This window comes from Oryza brachyantha, chromosome 1 (genome assembly GCF_000231095.2).
Source record: "Oryza brachyantha chromosome 1, ObraRS2, whole genome shotgun sequence".
Classification (NCBI taxonomy): Eukaryota; Viridiplantae; Streptophyta; class Magnoliopsida; order Poales; family Poaceae; genus Oryza; species Oryza brachyantha.
Genome location: NC_023163.2, coordinates 1,808,145 through 1,828,709, shown reverse-complemented (window position 1 = coordinate 1,828,709; position 20,565 = coordinate 1,808,145). Strand labels below are relative to the sequence as shown.

The 20,565-nt window shown below is 42.0% G+C and overlaps 2 protein-coding genes and 1 long non-coding RNA gene across 3 annotated transcripts; 2 read left to right on the top strand and 1 right to left on the bottom strand.

The window, feature by feature from the left end:
- Nucleotides 1-2,223: 2,223 nt before the first annotated feature.
- On the top strand, nucleotides 2,224-4,810 carry LOC121054890. Its single transcript, XM_040525789.1, has one exon. It carries the CDS (start codon nucleotides 2,224-2,226, stop codon nucleotides 4,657-4,659), a length of 2,436 nt encoding a protein of 811 aa, XP_040381723.1. The 3' UTR covers nucleotides 4,660-4,810.
- Nucleotides 4,811-5,961: 1,151 nt separating this feature from the next.
- On the bottom strand, nucleotides 5,962-7,001 carry LOC107305107. The gene is made up of 3 exons (XR_001551195.2): nucleotides 6,922-7,001; nucleotides 6,263-6,403; nucleotides 5,962-6,176 (listed from the first exon to the last, which is right to left on the bottom strand). It is a non-coding gene; the product is annotated as an uncharacterized LOC107305107 (long non-coding RNA).
- Nucleotides 7,002-11,422: 4,421 nt separating this feature from the next.
- On the top strand, nucleotides 11,423-13,963 carry LOC102713315 (uncharacterized protein At2g39795, mitochondrial-like). The gene is made up of 3 exons (XM_006645426.3): nucleotides 11,423-11,732; nucleotides 13,052-13,413; nucleotides 13,518-13,963. Exons 1-3 carry the CDS (start codon nucleotides 11,484-11,486, stop codon nucleotides 13,675-13,677), a joined length of 771 nt encoding a protein of 256 aa, XP_006645489.2. The 5' UTR covers nucleotides 11,423-11,483; the 3' UTR covers nucleotides 13,678-13,963.
- Nucleotides 13,964-20,565: the final 6,602 nt, after the last annotated feature.

Genomic DNA, 20,565 nt, shown 5'->3' with positions numbered 1-20,565 from the left:
AATAAGAGTAATTGCCCAATAGGTAAATAAAATAAATAGATTAAAACAATGCATGTTTGAATGTAAAGCTGGGGAATTTTATAAACATAGGTTCAATATGATCAAAGAAGGGTGCCACTTGCCTTGCTCTGACCCACGAGGAAATTCGACGACGACTTCAAGGACGATCGGCGCTTCGACGAGCGAAAAACCTACGACAAACAAAGAAAAACAAGCAAAACAGGCTATAAAACTACTAAAATAGAGAAAGAAACTACTTTTAATGGATTCTTGACAATTTTATGAATTTTATGAAATTTGAATGGGCCTAAACGGAGACTAGATAAATTAGATATGAATTTTACAAGTTTTCTGGGTTTTTTAACTAAACAGAAAAGTTCTCAATCAATTATTGCGCAATTAATAGGGATGCTGACGTCAGCGGAGGAGAATGGAGGCGCTGTCGAGTGGGGGCCACCTGTCGGTGGGTGAGAGAGGGAAAGGGGGCTGACAAGCAGGCCCGGGAAGAGAGAGGAAGGGGGCCGGCTCACGCGCAGGACCCGCGTGACACAGAGAGAGGAAGAGGGATGGGAGGCCGATGGCTGACGAGTGGGGCCCGCTCGTTAGCGGCCCAAAGCAGAGGAGGAGGGGAAGGTAGCCTCGGTCGGGAGGGAAAACGGCGCCAGCGGCAAGCGGGCGACGGAGCGGGTTCGGCGGCGGAGATGACGGGACCAGCGCGGCGGCGACAACGCGACCGACCGCGACGGCAGGAACAGCGGCTGGCGGCGAGCGCGGCGCACCGCGGTGACGCGACGGGCGCCGGGCGCTCGGGAAGGCGACGACGACACGACGGGCGCGGTGACGCTTCGACGACGGCGGGGTCACGTCGGCGTCGGGGAGGCGGCGGTGACGGCGGGTGGAGAGGTGACGACGGCGCGACGGAGCGTGCACGCCCGCGGCGTCGATGACGACCTCGGCGTCGGCCCCCGGAGAGGAAAAGGAGGGAGAGGGAGAGCGGCGTCGGCTCACCGGCGACGGGGACGGCGGCGGCAAGTTGGCGAGACGGCGGGACACGGGGTGACGGCCGGCGGCGAGGGTGGCGAGGCGCGGGCGGCGAGATCGAGTGCGGCGGCGGAGGAGGAGGGCGCGGCAGCGGTTCGGGCAGACGGGGAAAGGGCGGCGGGGGCGGCGCTCGTGCGAGGGGGTTTTAAAGGGGGAGAGGCGTCGGCTAGGGCGGGACGACCGATGGAGACCGAGTCGGCCCCGGCGGCGGATTCGGCGGCGGCCGTTGCGGGCGGCGGGCGGAGTCCGGCTCGGCCGGTGCGGGGAGGCGGCGCGGGCGCGCTGGGCCGGCTAGCTGGGCCGAGCGGCCAATGGCCCAGGCGGAGGGGGGGCGCGCGCGGCAGGAAGGCTGGCTCGGCTGGGCCGGCCTGGAGGGAGAGGCGGGCCGGCTCAGCTAGGCCGGCCCGGGAAGGAGGAGAGGAAAAAGAAAAAGAGAATGGAGAAAAATTGGACTTTGGCCCAATTTGAGAAGAAAGGAAAAAAAAGAAAGAAAACAAGAGGGAAAAAGGAAAGTCCTACTTTTGCTGAGTTTTAGATTAATTTGTTTGGTAAAATTTTATACTCTGTAACTTAAGTTTAAATCATGTTAATCAATTTAGAACCACGATTTAATTAAATTAATTTCTTTAGAGGGATTTTTTCTGAGTTAATTAAGCCAATTATTATTTACGAATTAGGCTTAGGATAAAACTTTGGACGTGACAACGGCTTACAAGAGGTATATATATGATGAAACCCTAAAAACCAAAACTTCGGCCCAAGCCTCTTGACGACGGACGGTCCGTTTCGCTCCGTCGAAGTCGACGGTTCTATTAAAAATTTAAATCATAACTCAACAAATACTGGTTAGATGAAATAGCTGGAAAGAACAGAACCATAATGTATTTGATTTGGATCGGAGTTTGACTTTTCCATCTGTCCATGTGCATTTATAAACATATGGAGTTATGGACTTGGCTTTGGTCATTTCTTTTTCCACAATGGTGTGAAGTGGTCGATCGAGGTAGGGCCGTCTCGTGATCGGCGCGTCCAGTTTTGCTATTATTAATAACTAATTAAAACCAGCACTCCATGTCCTCCTCCCTGTTGATCGTTAGCCATTTAATTAGCCTCATCTCCCACATCTGCTCATGACCTTCCTTTGCTAGCTGCCTAGCTGTACGCACGCCGCCCACCATCTCCATGGATCAGGTTGTTGCCTCTGCGAGGAATGCGACCCAGGCAGGGAAGCAGTTCGCCTCCAGCTCCGCCGGGCAGCTGGCGAGGATCGAAGGCCTTGTGACGGTTAGCTGCCTCCTCGTCGGCGTCCTCGTCATCTGCAACTCGAGGCGGCGCCACGACGGCGGCGCCCTGCTCAGACTCCTCGTATGGGGAGCCTTCATGTTCAACTACCCGGTGATCTCCTACACCATCGGCCTGATGCAGTCGTCGTCCATCCACAACGAGCTCTTCGTCGTCTGGGCCTGCTTCCTCCTCCTCCTCCTCGGCAGCTCCGACACCATGACGGCGTTCAACTTCGACGACAAAAGCCAGCTGACGAGGTCCATGATGAACCAGGCCCTCCACGTCGTCTACCTCATCTTCCTCATCCTCTACTACAAATCCCAGCTCCGTGGGAGCTTCCTGGTCAGCCTGTTCCTGCTCTGGAGCTTGAGCGTCGTGCGGCTGGGCCTGCGGGTCAAGGCGTACCTGTCGACGAACCGCACCCGTGGCCTCATCCGGGACAACCAGATCGTGCACGAGTACACGATGTGCGCCGAGCGGGAGAGCCGAAGCAGTCCACCTCGCCCGGGCAACTGGGACACCAAAACCATGGATAAGTACATCTACCTTGTCGACGGCAAGGAGGAGGAGAAAGTGCGCGACGGGGAGCAGATCATTCAAGTGGCTACCGGCGTCCCGGAGACGGTGGACGTCTCCAAGGTCTGGCAATGCAAAGGGAAGCTGCTGCGGTTGGGCGGCGGGGATCACGGCGCGGCACGGCGGCGGGACCTATGCCTCTCCTTCGCCCTCTTCAGGATGCTCATGTTAAGGTTCGCCCCTGATCATGTTAGTTGGGTGGTTTTCCTCTTCCAGGATGAGAAGTATTGGGACTTTGTCGTCAATGGGCTCCTCGCCGACGACCAAGACCTCGACAGAGCGTTCCGGGTGGTCAATGCCGAGCTTGGCTTCCTCTTCGATTTCTTCTATGCACGGTACCCATCGATCAAGGACACATTGGCTCCTGACCTGGCAGTGTATTCCGCGATCCTCGCAACCAGCCTATTCACCCTCTTCTCCCCAGACCTTGTTCGATACCAGCCACTTCCTAGTCCTGGAGGCAATGGCAATGCCAGCAACATCATCATCCATGGCTTCAATCTCGACCTCCTCATCACACGTCTGGTCATTGCCTGGTACATCTTTCTCGAGTCGTACCACTTCCTAGCCTTCATCTTCTCCGACTGGCACAAGGTGAAGATGTTGTGCCGGTACGTGCGCAACGAGTCATGGCACAAGGTGCTCATGGAGGTCCCACTCATGGTGTTGTTCCACTTCAATGTCACGAGGTACTGGAAGGGAACCATCGGCCAGTACTTCCTCCTCGACAACATCCGTCCTCACTGGATCAAGACCTTCCTCTCATGGTTTTCGATTGAGGCCCAGGCCCTAGACGCGTGGCTAATGACTCGTTCCATCAGCTTGGAGCCGGAGGTGAGTCACGCCGTTCTCCGCAAGCTCAAGAACTATGAAGGCCGCAAGATCACCGACGGGAGGATGTGGCTGTACCGAATGGGCATCATTGACTTGGACCTCGACCGTGACGTGTTGCTCGGCAACTCGTACTCCAGGTACATCATGAAGTGGCACATTGCTACGAGCATATGTGACATGGAGGACACCACTACTGTCACCCAAGACCATGATGTCGCCATGAAGCTATCGGGGTACTGCGCATACCTGTTGGCATTCCAGCCAGAGCTGGTGCCGGACAACACGTATAAGACCACGTCGATAGCTCACGGCACGCTGCAAACTGCCCGGGATTTTCTCGCCGGCTGCAAGTCCCGTGAGGACAAGTACAAGAAGCTGATCGATCTAGGACGATTGAAAATATCAAGATCACACGAGGGGCATAAGAGGTGGCAAGACATTCGTAAGAGCTCCGTGTCCGAGGAGGACGAGGACCGGAAGTTGAAAGAGCTACACAGTTTCACCCACCCCACAGTGCTAAACGAGGCCGGCTTGTACCTATCCGGGGGCGCTTATATTGCCGTGTACCTCGTTGACCGGATCAAGGATGTCAACGAGAGGTGGAAGGTGCTCGCTGCCTTCTGGGCGAACATGGTGCTATACATTGCCCCATCGAATAGGGCAGCCGCCCACGCCGCCAAGATGGCCACCGGCGGCGAGTTTATGACCATCATCTGGGCCCTGCTGACACACGCCAACGTAGTAAACCCGCTTCAGGAGGGTGGCGCTAACTTGGGGTTGCATATGTTGCTTGAAGAGGAAGAGAAGCAGCGCAAGGTGCTTGAAGAGCGAGAGAGGTTTCGCCAGGACAGGGAAGAGAGGTGGCGCAGGATGCGCGAAGAGCAAGAGAGGAGTGCCGTCCAGATCCAGGTCCACTCCTCTTGACCTGATCTCATCAGCACCAAGATTTGTTGGTTCGATAACTCTCAGTTGGGCATGGGGCAATGACAACTTCTGGTGATGTTGCATGGATGAATTAATCATTTGGAGGATTAACTGCTGTTGGTAGACTCCATACGTACGCAACTATATCTGCTACTCCCTTTGCCTCAATATAAAGTCTAGATTTATAATATTAATTTAGATATGAGGATTAACTGATGATTGAAAAGAGTATGCAGCTCTTGCATGGCTCTTTTCCTATGTTTTGGTCATGTTTTCTTAATCAATGCTCTATTATAGAACATCATACATGAATATCGACCAACTGGTCTGATCTGATCTACTCACTTTCAAACGACATACAAGGAATTTATGAGAATTCTGGTAAGGATGCAACCACGAATTTTGGCCTATATCACAAACATATATAGGAAGTGCATGAAAAGTACAGGATCGAAGCACAAAAACCAATCCTACTAAAAGGAGTTTAATGGTAAAAAAACCAATCAACTAAATCTTTTTAGTGAAAATAAAAAAGAACCATCTAACCTAATTCTGTCGTCACTGCCTCACCGCCAAAAAACACAACTAAAAAATGCACTAGAAGTAAATCAAAAGTTATATGTTACAAAGTGCATACAAAGCACACCTCTAAAATCCTAATTTTCTCTTTTCTAAAGTTACATATAATAAAAATACAAAAGTATACTCCGTAAATGTTAAAGAGGAGTGGTGTTAGGCTGATCGGTTCCTTTAATATTTGAATTCCCTTCAGTTTTAATGTTTGACGGTGTTAATTTAGAGATACACTTTTTTGATTGTTCTTTTTATTAAAAAAACTACATAATTATTATTTACTTTAACTGTGCTATGTTTTACTATAAGTACTCTAAGCATGACTAATACTATTATGTATTTACATAAAACTTTTAAATAAGATAAATAAACAAATATGTATCATAAAAATCAAAATTAAAAACCAAAGGACGTACTACCTCCAGTAAAATAAATGTCGTTTCGAGTTTTGTGCTGCCAACCATACTGAACTTTAATAGCAGATTACCTTCCGTTCGTCGCATTTGAATATATAAAAAATGATATAAAGAGATTCTTCCCTAAAAGTAATTTCATAGTACGCTCGTCTAAAATAATATAATATTGGTGACAGTGAATTCATCATGTTACCTACTTTTATATTTTTTTAAAAAAATCTTGGACCTTTTAACATTTAGAAAAAATCAAATCTAAACATATAGCCACATAATAATTAAATTAAGGTAAATATTCCATGAAGATGGGTGACATATTCCACGTAAAAATACTTTTTTTATTATGTTCAATTGATTCTTTAACATGTTTGACCTTTGTATTATACATGAAAGTAATTTTCATGTCACTGCATACTGGACGATATCTTTAGGATTCTTGAAACTGCTGAATATATAGACCGAGCTCTCATTTATCTTTGTTTTGTAGTTGTCAATCAAGTTCTTCCATATAGTTGCATGAAGTACATCTCCCTATGGATAAAGAAAGATCAATTAATATTTGTATAAAATATGCTTGATCAAGTTGTTTACATAAGTGAGGGAGCAAAAGGAAAAACCTGCTCGTCCATGAGGATCATACTAAGGCTCATGACTTCGTCTGTGACCAGATTTGTGACCAGATTTATTGAGTCCCATAATCTCATGACTTTAACCTGGATAGTCCATGTCTGTCCTTCATAGCTGCTTGACCTTCAATCCTAAAACAAATGATAATCATATTATATATGCTATGTTGTATTACACAGTCAATAAATACAAAATTAATCAAAATTATTACATCTAATCATATATATACATATATATATGTGCTAATATAAATGTTAAACAGGAAATAAGAGGTCGACATAAATTTAATTATTTTTTACTTGCATAAAAATAATGTTTGGAATTTTATCCGACTTTTGGTAAAGAAAAACATCAAACAGTACCGTTTAGAAATAGTAGTTAATTTGATTAGTTCTACAACTCTTAACATTTTTTTCTTCTATTTATATCTGCTATTCAATCTTGACCATTAAAAGTTGTAATTTTGGTAATTTCATATTGCGGGTATTATTTAACGTGGTACTATTTGTCTTTTTTTTTATTTTTTTTCTCTGATTAACGTGGTAATTTCTAGGCTTATTATTAACTCTACTGATATATATATATGCTATTATAAATTTAATCGATATGTTAAACAGGAAATAAGAGGAAGAGATGTGTTGTAACGTACCCAAAGCCTTTCTGAGGAAGGAAGGCCAACGGGCGGCGGCGGCGGTACCGGCGGACGGCGGCGAGGGTGGCGGCACCAACGGCGAGGGTTCGGTGACGACGGCGCCGAGGACCCTAGGTGGCGGTGACGGCGGGAAGACAACGACGGCGGCCGGCGGAAGGAAGCCAACGGGAAAAGCAAAATCTAGCGACAATGGCGTGGATTTGCTCTTTCGCTGTTCTGTTTGCCAATTAAACTAAGTTGCTTGGTATTTATTGGGGGAGGGAAGTCATATTGCGGATGCAATGAAAGTTTGATTCTATCTCTAGGGCATACTGCGGATTGATATATTTATTATAAGAGGCTATTATATAACTGATTTTATTTTTAGAACCGACTATATATTTGACTTTATTTTTTTACTTTACAGATTTGACTCCGTTTTTATAAAGACGCCGTTTGACTCTGAAGTTAGGCTACCATCATTTGGGAGTGAAAAAATTTAAAGAAAAAAGACAAGTGAAAAGACCAAAATACCCCCTCTCAATCCCTATCTACTATTTCTCTCACTCACAAGAAAAGACACCAGAGAGGCCGAGAGAAGCGGCGGCGGCCGGAGGGGCAGGGTGCGAGCGGCGGCGGCCAGCGGGGCAGGGCGACACGTGCGCACGGGACGTCCGCGACCGGCGGGCCAGGGCGTGCGCGACTGGCAGGGCGGCGGCGGCGGCGGCACGCGCGGGGAGGTTCGGCGGGAGGCAGCGGGCTGCGGCGGCGCCCAGAGGCCGCGGGCAGCCCGCGTGGCGGGGCGGCGGCGGCGAGCGGCAGCCATACCTCGGGGCTCAGCCCAACAAAATCGTATTTTGCAACCTCATCAAGGTTGACCCACACATGAAAGTCCACTTGCACAGATGAATTTGTAAGAAAAATGCATATGCTAACTGTGATTCCATTCAATTTCAGGCCGACCACACATGAGAGCAGCATGTCTGATTGTGATTCCATTCAATTTCAGGCCTACTAGAAGCATAGTTATGTGGAAGATATTTTAGCTCATCACTAGTACTTAAAACAGCATGGTGCTGTTGGTGCTGTGATTGATTAATTTTGACATGGTATATTTACCTCACAATTTGATAATTTTGGACAAAAGCTGTCAAAATTTCATTAAAAATAGGCAAAACAATGTCAAAATTTTGTTTAAATTAATTTAGATTTGAGCTGAATTTAGTTCAAATTTTAATACAATCCATCAATTTAATTAAACTTCACTAAAATATCAAACAAATTTGTCAAAAATATTAAACGCAAATAAATCAAATATTACAATTAAATTGTTTGTTATCATGGATAGATGTACAAGATTTGGTCAAATGTGCCATAAACATTTATAAAGTAGGGTCAAATATGCAAGGGTAAAAACGTCCATTCATGTCTCATTTAACACCGTTAAGCTCACTTAACAAACTAGGATCAGTCGGCGTCTTCATTTTTAAAAAACGGGGTCAAATCTGTAAAGTGGAAAAAATAGGGTCAAATGCGTAGTTGGCTTTCAAAACTGAGTCAGTTATGCAATAGAAAAAAAAAAGTGTGTACACGGATCATGATCAGCTATAATTGTCTGCATCATATGCTAATTCACTAACAGCCAATAAGATTTTGCAGTAAACTGGTAAGCTAGTCACTCGATGAGAAATGTATGGATGTTGACCGTCACTGACATTAAGCCTAGTTTTGTCGACTATTAAAAAATATTATATCATACTTCTTTTTATTATTCATGGATCAATCAAGAGTAGAAGAGCAACCTCTTAATCCATTATTACTTTTTATGGTTATAAAGAAGTGTTGTTTTAGGGTTTTTTTTAACTATCCTTGAGAAGTAATTGAAGTGCCAAAAATTCTAGTGCAAAATTCTAACATCTTAAATGTACATGGTATCTCAAAGTAAAAAATTTAGAGCTATTTTATAATCCTTAAAAGTACTATGATATACCAAAAATTTTAGGTACAATGTATTTCAAGGTTAATTTTTGAGCATTTTTACTATCCTTGAAAAAAATATTTCGAGATACCATATTTTTCAATATAAAAAGGATGATAAAAAAGTCCTAAATTTTTAGGTTGAAAAATATAATACCTCAAGGTATTTTTTAATGATGGTAAAATAAATCATAATCCTTTAAAAAATTTCTCGAGGTAACAAAAACTTTAGTGTAAGAGTTTTTTTAACGTACTTAAAAAATACCTCAAGATAGTTTTTAAGAAAGTTTTTTTAAAAATATCCTTGAGAAGTAACTCGAGGTACAATTATGGTATTTCAAGGTACTAAATTTTTCTTAAAATTATAGCACCAGGGGTAAATTTTTAAGGATGATAAAATAAAACTATTTCAAGGATGTTAAAAAACTCATAGTGTAAAATTCTGATATCTTACGGTATATTGATAGTACCTCAACATATCAAACTTTTATACTGAAAATGTGATATCTCAAAATATATTTTTAAGAATGGTAAAAAACTACTAAATTTTTAAGCTGCACAAGTTTGATACTATTATTTTTTATTTTTTAAGAATGTTAAAAAAACTCGTTTTTTAATATTGATAGTCCCCAAAACAACATAAATTAGACTACTGCTTTACGTTTATATAGAGTTTTTTTACCATCCTTAAAAAGTACCTCAAGGTACCACATTTTTTTAGTGTAAAAAAGTGATACCTTGAGGTACTTGATACCTTGAGATACCAAAAATTTATAATACCATGTGATATTTTTTAAGGATGATAAAAAAATATAAGAGCACTCAAAAGTATGTTGTCAGGAAACTACTTTTCGAGACGATCGGATCATTTTTCAAGTATTCAAATGCAACATATAAAAGGTATTCTGCCATTAAAGTTTAATATGGTTGACTCCACGAAACTCGAAGCACTACTATCTTTTTAACTAGAGTATTAATTGCTTTAAATATTTCAATAAGAGCAAGACTAATAATATAGACAATAAGTTGACTATAAGACTCTTTGCAGTCTTCTTATAGCACACTTATATAATGGTTAGCTCTTCATGTTTAATACAGGACCCATATATCTGTCTCACACAGTTTCTTGGTTCTTGTGCCTGAGCTAGCTATAAGCTTATAGCCAGCTTCTCCTCTCTCTCCTCCCTCCTCTCTTCCACATTAGCATTTAGCTGACTTATAGCCTGCTATTATACTTGCTCTAACAAGGAGCTGACACCATGCGAGAGAAAAACAAAAGACTAATAACTCAGTCAATGAAACTTTATTTTTTTCCAGCGAAAAGTACTTTAAGATACTGGTATCTTACAGTAACAAATTATTTTTCACCATTAGATCTAGTTGATCGAGATGAACATCGTTAGATTCAACGATCAGAAATAATTTGGTATCGTAAGATACCGGATACATCGAGATATTTTTTTGTTAGACTAGAGCAAATCTGGAATGAATATAAACAAGACTTTATTATTTGCTGATGAAAACGAAATGATCTAGGTACCCAGTGGGTATAGCACATGGGGAAGCACAACCATGACGGAAAAAAAAAACAAAGACCAACACCTAGGTAGCACATGGCTGAGCTTTAAAGTTATTCACGGATCAAGGAGTTGAGACGGTGCTTACATCTTGATACATACATTGATTATTTGCATTAAAATGTTCGGATCTTCATCTCAAAAGATAAAACAAAGAATATAGCCGATTTTTTTTCAGCGGTATCAATTTTGATACTGGGCCGGTAATGGGCCCCCGCATCCTATTACAGCCCACCTCAAATCTTGCGTTTGCACTAGGAGTAACACGGGCCGGATTTGGCCCAACCAAACATCACCCTAGCTGTAGCTGCTTGTTTTTGTTGTGCTCCCTCTCTCCTGTTATTGCAAAAGTGCATAGATTAAATTTGTTGTTATTCCATTTCTATATGCTTATAGCTACCACATACTCCTCCATTATAAAAAGACATCTGAAATATATATGTGGTTGGGTTCTTTTGCGGACGAAAGACTATACTTTATAGCTATTTAATGACATAAACGATAGACTTTGCAACTATAAAGTTAAGAATCTATCTTAGAAACGTGATATGATTAACTTTTATATATAATTTTATTTTGAAAAATACACTGTTAATAATTTGGGAAGCTTAGCAAAATCGAGAAATAAGTAGAACCAAGAAGATGGGATCATGTCTAGAACTGTAGATTCATTTCAAAAACTAACTCTGGAATATGAAGTAATCCTAAAAACAAATCGAGTTAAAGTCATAGAGTCATTGTCAGTTTGGCACCTCAAAATTCTGCTAGTTAGGCTCCACTGTATATTAAAGTATTACGGGGTTCTACAAGTTCTGGCTAGAGAGCTGTTTTTCTTCCTCTCCAAGAAGCAAAAGATATTTGCTTAGATCGCAATAAACATAATTAAACAAGTGTTGGAGAATGACAGGTGGGGCCCACACCCCTTCCTTTTCTTTTCCTTTACAAATTCTCGTCTCCTCTCCATCGCCGCAACTCCTCCTAAACCCCAGAAAACCCTAAGCCGTGGTCCGCCGCCGCACAGTCGCCATGGCTCTCTTCGCCGCCGCCCGCCGCGCCGCCACCTCAAGCCTCCCCCTCCTCCGCGCCTCCGCCCCGGGAGCCACCCGCGGCGCCGCCGCCCTGCTCCGCCCCCTCGCAGCCGCCGCGGCGCGGCCGCAGCCTCGCTCGATGCCGTTCTCGTCGGCCGCCTCGACGAAGCCCAGCTCCGACGGCGAGCTCCTCCGGATCATCGACTCCGAGATCAAGTACGCCGAGGAGAGCGACGACCACGACCGGGTGCGTGCGCGGGCTCCCGAATCTCACTTGCGTTGCTATTTCGTTCTATCATCAAGGAGCAATCCTTTTTATTTGTTGAATCCCTCTGTTGGTGTAATTTTAGTCATAGTAGCACGGAATCAAGGTAGCAATTTTTCAAATTGTCTCTGTTAGGTGGTTCATCTGGTGGTTTGCGCCACATATATTTGCTATTCCATTTTTCATGCCCATTTTAACTAAATCCCCTGATTATAATAGATATAAGACGAACGATCAAAGTAGATTCAAAAGTTAACGGCATCAAACCAAAAAAAAAAGGAGGGAGTACGCACTATTTTAGTGCTTGATCATTATTGTACTGTACTTATTAATTCTATGTATAAGAACTCAATATGCTCCTTTTTCCTCTTCTCCATCCTTATCTACATGGGGATCCAGAGTGAGGGTTGGGGGTGGGGTGGGGGGGGGGGGTTGAGCCCCCATGTTGGATCATCCCCTGTCAATATGCTGCTCCTGTGCCTTATGTTATTTATTACCTTTTATCCTGTAGTCTTGTTCTATTAATGTTGGTATCCAAAATCGTTTATTTTGAAATTTTCTGCTGCTCAAAACTCTGGTGGTATTTTTTTTAATCGTTCTGTCTAGTTCCTGTACCTTTTTTCCTGCTATAATACAGTGCCCTGATTGTTTTTCCTGAACTATATAGTTTAAGCTTTCATGCCAGTTTGATTACTCTGTATATATTATATTTTATAATCATATATAAGTTTAATGCTTTAAAGTTCTGGTCAATTTAATGTTATGTGCACAGAGGCCAGAGCTGGAAAAAATGTGTTCTAATGACTTTTTTTTGGATACGTTCTAAAACAATCCATGGTTATGCACCATGCACAGGTATTTCTTGCTTTTAGCAGGGAAGAAAAATGAACAAATTAAGTAGTTACTACCACACAGAGTTGTGAAAAGCTTTATCCCTTCCTGTTAACCTGTATTTCTGTTTGAGAACGCTGGGATGGGTTTTTTTTTTCCTGTCCGTCTGATCATCAAGTCATGTGTGACAACTGTTACCTGCAATCCCTGCTGTTCAGTCATGTCAAGCTTCTCATTCTGGTATTGCATCAATATTTTAATTTTGGCATGATTTAGTGTAGAATTGTACACATATAATGCAAAAGGAAACAATGATGTTGAAAATAATTGAATTCCCAATTGTGCTTTTCTTGCTGAGAACACTGTCTTTTACATTCATATTTGTTTTGAACAATTTTCATCCTCCTATTAGGAGCAATGTGCTGTGATTGTCTGGCAAAGGGCCTCATTTCTTTTTCATCTTGATACAGGTCGAGGAGATACCTGAGAACTTTCCCTTTAAAATTAGTGATGAAAAGGGCTCAAAGGAAATTACTCTTACAAGGACTTACCAGGGTGAGGAGATTGAGGTTCTGGTTTCCATGCCCAGCCTTGTGACTGGTGATGAACCTGACCACGAGAATGAGTCCGATGAGGATGGTCAGGAAGAGGAAACTCAGAGTTCCAACAAGTCTAGCATTCCTCTCACTGTCACCATCTCAAAGGGAGATGGACCAAGCCTTGAATTCATCTGCACTGCTTATCCTGATGAGATTATAATCGACGCCTTGTCCGTGATGCCACCAGAGAACAAAGACGGTGAAATGATCACATACGAGGGTCCTGATTTCAAGTAAGAAAGCCGCCTAGCTAGGATTTTCAATCTATTGAATAGTCTAATTCTTCAATTAATCCCCGATTGCTTATGTTCAATGCCTTGCCCTTTTACTGCTGCAGTGACCTCGATGAAAACCTGCAAAGGGCGTTCCACAAGTACCTGGAGCTGCGTGGGCTCACACCCATGGCTACAAACTTCTTGCACGAGTACATGATCAACAAGGACAGCCGAGAATACCTCCTCTGGCTGAGAAAGCTGAAGGATTTTGTCAGGCACTAGTGATTAATGCTATCATTTCGTTGCCATAATATTAGTTTTGAGAAACATGAACTGCTCCTTTCTAGAGAAGTAAACATGGACCATCAAGTTATGCTTGATTAGGCTTTTGAGGTCGTTTTCGTGACGAAGTTTTTTTTGGGCAGTATCATAATGGCACATGAACCTGGAAATTGGAACCCATGGAAATTCTTCATTTAGTATATTCTGCAATTTTCGTCTACAGCGATGTCGCTATCTTCATTGCGTCCCCTTTACCCATGTGCACCGCTATTACCAAATAATTGAAAAATCTAATCTGCTGAAACATATACTCCCTCCGATTTTTTGTTTAACGCCGTTGATTTTTTTATCTACGTTTGACCCTTCGTTTTATTCAAAAAACTTATATAATTATTGATTATTTTATTATGATTTGATTTATTACTAAAGTAACTTTAAATATGATTTATAATTTTGTATATTTGGATAAAATTTTTGACAAATGGTCAAACGAAAATTAAAAAGTCAACTGACGTTAAAAAAAAAAGAGGGAGTAGTTAACATTTCGTGCATCTTCTTCCCTACCATTGTATAGTCATCAAAATTTTGCTGTCTGCAATTTACATCACAATTTCATCAGAACTTTGTATGCTCTCATGGGCTCATGGCTCTTCTATCTGGAAAACCATGGCATGTAGCTCTCATGGCTCCTCTATCTGGAAAACTATGGCATGTAGTTCATCACCTCTGTGAAGAACATGTAGTACTCATGCCTGATTCTGCAGCCGTCGCTACAAAAGACCCCGTAGCCTCCCCACCCCGACTCGACGCCGCAGCCGCCGGAGCTCGTGCACCGGTGGCCGTCCTCCGGCATCACCAGCGCCCTCCCCCGTCGCCCTCCGACCTTCCACATCGCCTCCCGCACCGCGTCCTCGGCGATCTTCCGGCACCGCCGGCACTCCCGGTTGGTCCTCGTCCTCCCCGCCGCCTCGCCGTCGCCCTCGACCTGGCCGATGTACTTCTCGCCGGCGAAGCGGGCCTCGCCGGAAGCGTAGAGGAGGAGGCCGAGCACGTAGGCCGCCGCCTTGTGGCCCGCGGCGGCCGCCCTATCGAGGAGCGCGAGGCCCCGGTCCATGTCCTGGCGCGCGAAGACGAGGTTGACGCCGGCGGCGAAGCAGGCGTCCGGGTTGCCGGCGCCGACGAGGTGCCCGACGACGGCGAGGTAGCGCCGGTTGTCCAGCCACTTCATCCCGTCCAGCCTCCCCAGCGGCACGCGCCTCGCGACGTCTGGCTCCTTCGCCGCCGCGTGCATGGCCTTGCACCTGCAGTGTACACATACGTACGTACGTACGTCACAAAATACGCACGTGTCGTCTAAATGTACTTTTATACGTATACATAATGAGGAGTTTAAATTAACGTACGTGGCACGTAGACTGAGGAGGTCAGTGATGGGGTCCGGCGAGGTGGCGGCCACGAGGCAGGCAATGTGGACGGCGTTGTCGTGGCAAAGCGCCAGCTCCTTCCTCGTCGCCGGCGCCGGCGCCGGCGAGCTCTTCCTCTTCATCCGCTTCGCCCTCGCCGCCATGCTCTGGGTGGTCACCATGGCGCCCTGACGTTGATGCGTTAATTACCAGCTTAATTAATCTCTTCTCTAAATAGTAGCTTTTGCGTAGCTATTTGTAACTCGCGTGCCATGCTTGACCTGTTCCCGAGTTGGAGACGTACACGGAATCAATCGATCAATGTAAGCCTGAATTGGATTTGGATTTGGATTTGTATCGAAAATGTGTGAATTTGAAACAGACCGACTCGGAGAAGTTCATAAAATTTTCGGTTTGGCAAACGGGACCTGAGCTTATACTGACATGTCTTATTTTGAAATTCAGTGTGCTCTAATATGTCACCCTTATTTTTTCTTATGTTTATGCTTAAATTTAAATTTGTAATTTTAACTTTAGAGTTGATTTTAGGATATTTTTATTGTAACTTATTTTTTAGCCTTTGTTTTTAGATCGTTAAGAACATATATAAAAGTTTTATTTATAAACTATGTTTTATTTTCAAATTAATGTTATTTGTTTTTTTTCAGAATCATCCCTCGTTGTTTTTAGTACGATACTTACATATGTATATAGCTCTGACGACGGCGAGGAGGTCGTCGGTGGGCGCCGGCGAGCGGCCGGTGATCGAGGAGGCCCACGGTCTCGTTGACGAGGTTGCCGGCGATCGACGTCGCCGGAGCCGAACCTTGGCCGTCTTCCTCGACGAGGCCGTGTTGTGTGTTCCAATTCATGCAAGGTATCAACTAACGAACGTTCTTCTAATCCTATATGGATTGGGAGAAGTGCTCTCATGGGTGGCGCCATTTATGTGCAGGGAAAGGATTACGAGGAAGAAAGCTGGAGTTGAGTACAAGCAGGAAGAAGCTGGAGTTGAGTACAACAAGAGGCAATCTATTCAGTTTTGTTTTTTGTTATTAGTTGCTTGTTTTTGCTTATTATTTATCAGTTGAACGAGGAATATCATCTTTTAGCTTTTGTTTATATTTATAAGCTAAAATTTAAATTTTTGGCCTAAATTTTGAAGTTGATTTTAAGATTTTTTTATTATAGTTTTATTCATGGATTATTTTCCTTTGTAAATATGTCATTTGATTTTTTTTATAAAAAAAACCCAAAATATGACCTAAGTTTTACTTGGATGAGAGGGAGGGAGGACTGCGAAGAAGGGACAATACATGGAAAAAAAAGGCAAAATATATTTCATAATATGGACAGGCTTACTATTCTATACTTCTATTTTAGGATAATTATTCAACATGAACCATGTGAGACGCAAGCCTCGTCAATCAAACATGCCCTCGCCTCCTCAAACCGATCATGTTCCCTCTGATTGTAAACATATCTTTGACTTATTGGATTTTAAGTTTAAGTGACTGATATATTAGCTCATACCTAGGAGGTCAACGTGTCATTTAGACATGTTAGAGAAATAGAGAGTAGAATAGAAGCCCTATCCATTTCAATCAGGTCCATCGGAGCGTGCTCTTCTCCTCTGGTCACTTGGGTCATGCTCTCGCTCCTCTCTGGCTCCATCTACTTGATCTCACCACTACATATTTTTTTACAAAATGTTAAAGATATTATTTTCTCCACAATATAATTTTATATATGTATGTAGGCATTATTTTTATTTCTTTTGCTTTATAATTCATGACACGTTGTCTAAAATCCTGCGTGGCATTTTCCTACGTGGAGCATCGCTAGTGCACTCACACAATCAATTATAAATGATGAATTTATTTCATATATGGTGGTAAGGTAGTACTAAAAATTAAAATTTAAGTCTTTTATCAATTTTTCAGCCTTACCTTTTATATTGCTAAAAATACCTATATAAAAATTCTAATATAAATTATTTTTATATGTAAATATGTCATTTGATTTTTTTATAACGAAAACTCCAAACAATTACCCCCTACCTGTGAATCTGAGATAACAAACTCATCTCATCATGGAGTTCTTTTGACCAACCTTTATCATATAAACTTCCTGTGAAGTAAGACTTGGTTTAGTGCATATTGCAAGAACTAGAACTTGTCATGGACTAGATTAGTGGATCCTACATTTCTGCCCGTGATGACCTCGACTAATTATGGGCCGGATTCTGCCTTCGCATCGTGCATTTTGGGCCTTGTTGAGGGCCCAACATCCTCACTCCTCCGTTTGTAGCCATGAGCAGGCCGGGCCCATATACCGGCCCGCACGCACGCTGGAATCCCTTATGCGAAGTTGTGGGCCAAATTTCGAGTTTGCTTTGGATGTTTTGGGCCGGAGGCAGCAGCAAGGCCCAAATTCGATTCGGCCCGCACGTATGCCAGTATCCCGTTCCCAGGGCCAGCTATTTACTTTACTATCCTTTGCTACCTATGGGCCGAAATTTCGTTTGAACTCCGAGTTGCGGGCCTCAGGCGATGGGCCAATCTTTTGGTCTACAAAATTGAACTCCTTGATCCAAAAAGGGTAAGTTGAAATTTTATAAATTCTTGAGCCGAAAATATATAAGGGTCATGAAAAGCCCAAATAGAATACTAACATGTACTCCCTCTGGCCTCCAAAAAAATCAATTCTTCGGTTTTGTGTCCAACGTTTGACAATCCGTCTTATTTAAAAAATTTTCAGGAAATTAGAAAAAATTAGTCACACGTAAAATATTATTCATGATTTATCATCTAATAAAAACAAAAATATCAATTGCAAAAAAAAATTGAATAAGACGAAGAGTCAAAAATCATAGGTAAAAAGTGAAAAATTGGTTTATTTTAGGACGGAGGGAGTAGGGTGGTAACGAGAACCCATCGGTCATGTTTTAGATCGACAATAAATAAAAGAGATGACATAGGATACCGAAATCATGGTGGTACGTAGGAGCCAAGGATTTATTCATGTTTGGAACTTCGAATACAAACTAATATTATACTCCTATTGACTAAGGTTTAACGGTATGTATTGACGAGTGTTGAATATTATGTCCTCGAGGGTTTGTCTATTTTTTCTTGTATACGTGCTTACATGCTAATAAGTTAGGAAAAGTAGCCAAATACTCTTCGGTTTCCTTAGTATTATCTTCCCTTATTATCTAAGTTTTATTCTATCTCATATATCTTATATCTAAGCTACTTTTATCTATACAGTTATGCATTTTATGGGTACCCAGTAGCGATATTACCACCCGGCTAGCATGACATTGACATAAACACGGCAAGCCACAAACTCACACACGTATGTCATTGTAACACTCTAATCTGCTACTGGTATTAAAAAAATAATTTTATGAGTAATTATTGACAGTGCAGATAAACAAACAATTATTGACAATGATACACGTGTTTATCAAATTACGTAATGATATTTAAAACTACTAACTTTGCCACAATATGCAATAATTACTTTATATATTGTTTAGCAGAGATTCATATTGAGAAAAAGTAGTGTTCTTGATATATGAGGAATAAATAGAAGCGGAGATTAGGTGAAGATGATAAAATGAAAAGAATTTTAAACATGAAGGGACGAATGAGTTAAGTAGCACTATAAATAGTATTAACAGCCTCTATATTTTGTTAAATTCCAGAATCGATTATATATATTTTTAGAGAAGGGTATATGTATCATTTTTTTTAATTTGGAACTTATCCCAAGTAGGAGATTTAGCTACTCAAATACCCAATCTGAAATTCATAAATTTATGCTTCTATGAAAATTTGAACCTAGCACCTTAGGGCTGATAAGGTCACTGTAACTATTAGGCTTACTCAAATATCAAATCTGAAATTTATACTCAAATATCTAATATAAAATTTATGCTTTTATAAAGATTTGAATCTAGCACCTGAAAGCTGGTCACTGTAACCATTAGATGCCCTCTCAAGCAAATGCCGCCTATGTTTTTCTTATTTTAGTGACTTCAGTATAGCGATATTAATGGCATGATTAACGAGGCTACTCCATACTGTAAGCTTCAAGCATCTCTGTCAGTCGCAAGTGATAGTGACACTCAGGTAGCTAGCCGGTGACATCGGCAATGCTTTTGCGAGAAGTTTTCAGCTGGTTTTCTGAAGAAACTAGGGGCGGCCATCTGCAGCTCACGTTGTTTCAGGCTTCCCTTTCTTTGTCGCTGTGTTTCAGGCTGTCCTACTCCTATCCTGTTCCTGCTCATTAAATTTGTATGATGGATTAATGGCATTGCAACTTGGGGTTGGAGAAGAGATTATGTAATCGATCCAGATAATAATTTATAGGATTTGTTCCTTCCTCATTGGTTAGCCAATAGCTAGACTTGCCCCAAATATATGACCATATCTTGCCAATTCAGTGAATCTACCACATTTGATTAATCTTGGCACATCTTTTCTGCATCAATTTGGTAGCTTAGCTTGCACCAGCAAGCCATTTCGACTTAAAAAGAAATGTAAACAACATTACGGAATATGGTTCACTCGATGGAAATATATACTGTGCCATTTGGTTTAAGTTTATCCGTTTGCTTTCCATGAAGAAGAGCACAAGTTGAGATGATAATACGTAGCTCAGACTCTGACGATTGATGAGGAACCTTGGCTTTATCCGGTCATGCCACGTCAGTCCACTGATCTGGCCACACTAATCACGCGATAGGAGTAATGTTTTGTCACAGTTATTTGGAATTTTAAAGCATGGTATAATCTTTTCGTTTGCAACATTAAAATATTACGCTTACACTGTCAACATAAATATAGTGATATCACAGATTTCGATCGTATATTGGAGGACATATTCACATGTGCGTGAGTGCGACATGTGTACGCATGCGTCTTTCATATAATATGAAGAAAAAAAAGAAATGCTGAGAAATAATTCATATAATTTATAAAACAATAAGATATATTGCTCCAATTTTCAAATGTGCTTACAGACAGCGTGTATGTGTGTGCTCTTATAGGATGAATATGCACAATTTATAGGTGGCATGTTTCGCACAAAAATAGAGTAAACTTTATAAAACTATACATATTTTTAACTAAATTATCACAAAACTATAGATTTAAAAGTGTATAATAAAACTAGAGATTTAAGTCTTTTGTGTCAAACTATAATTTTAATATTAATTTTATCACAAAGTTATAAGTTTATAACTTAAAAAAGACAACAGTGCAACTCTAAAACCTATATTTTTTTTATAGTTTCACCATTAAATCTGTGGTTTTATGATCCAACTTTAAATTAAATACGTAGTTTTCTGATAAGATTAGTGCTAAATTTGTAGTTTTATGATAAACAAACTTAAATATATAGTTCTAGAATAATTTGTTCGAATTATTTGTAGTTTTGTAAAACCTACCTAAAACGGTACTTTTCAAGATTTAGT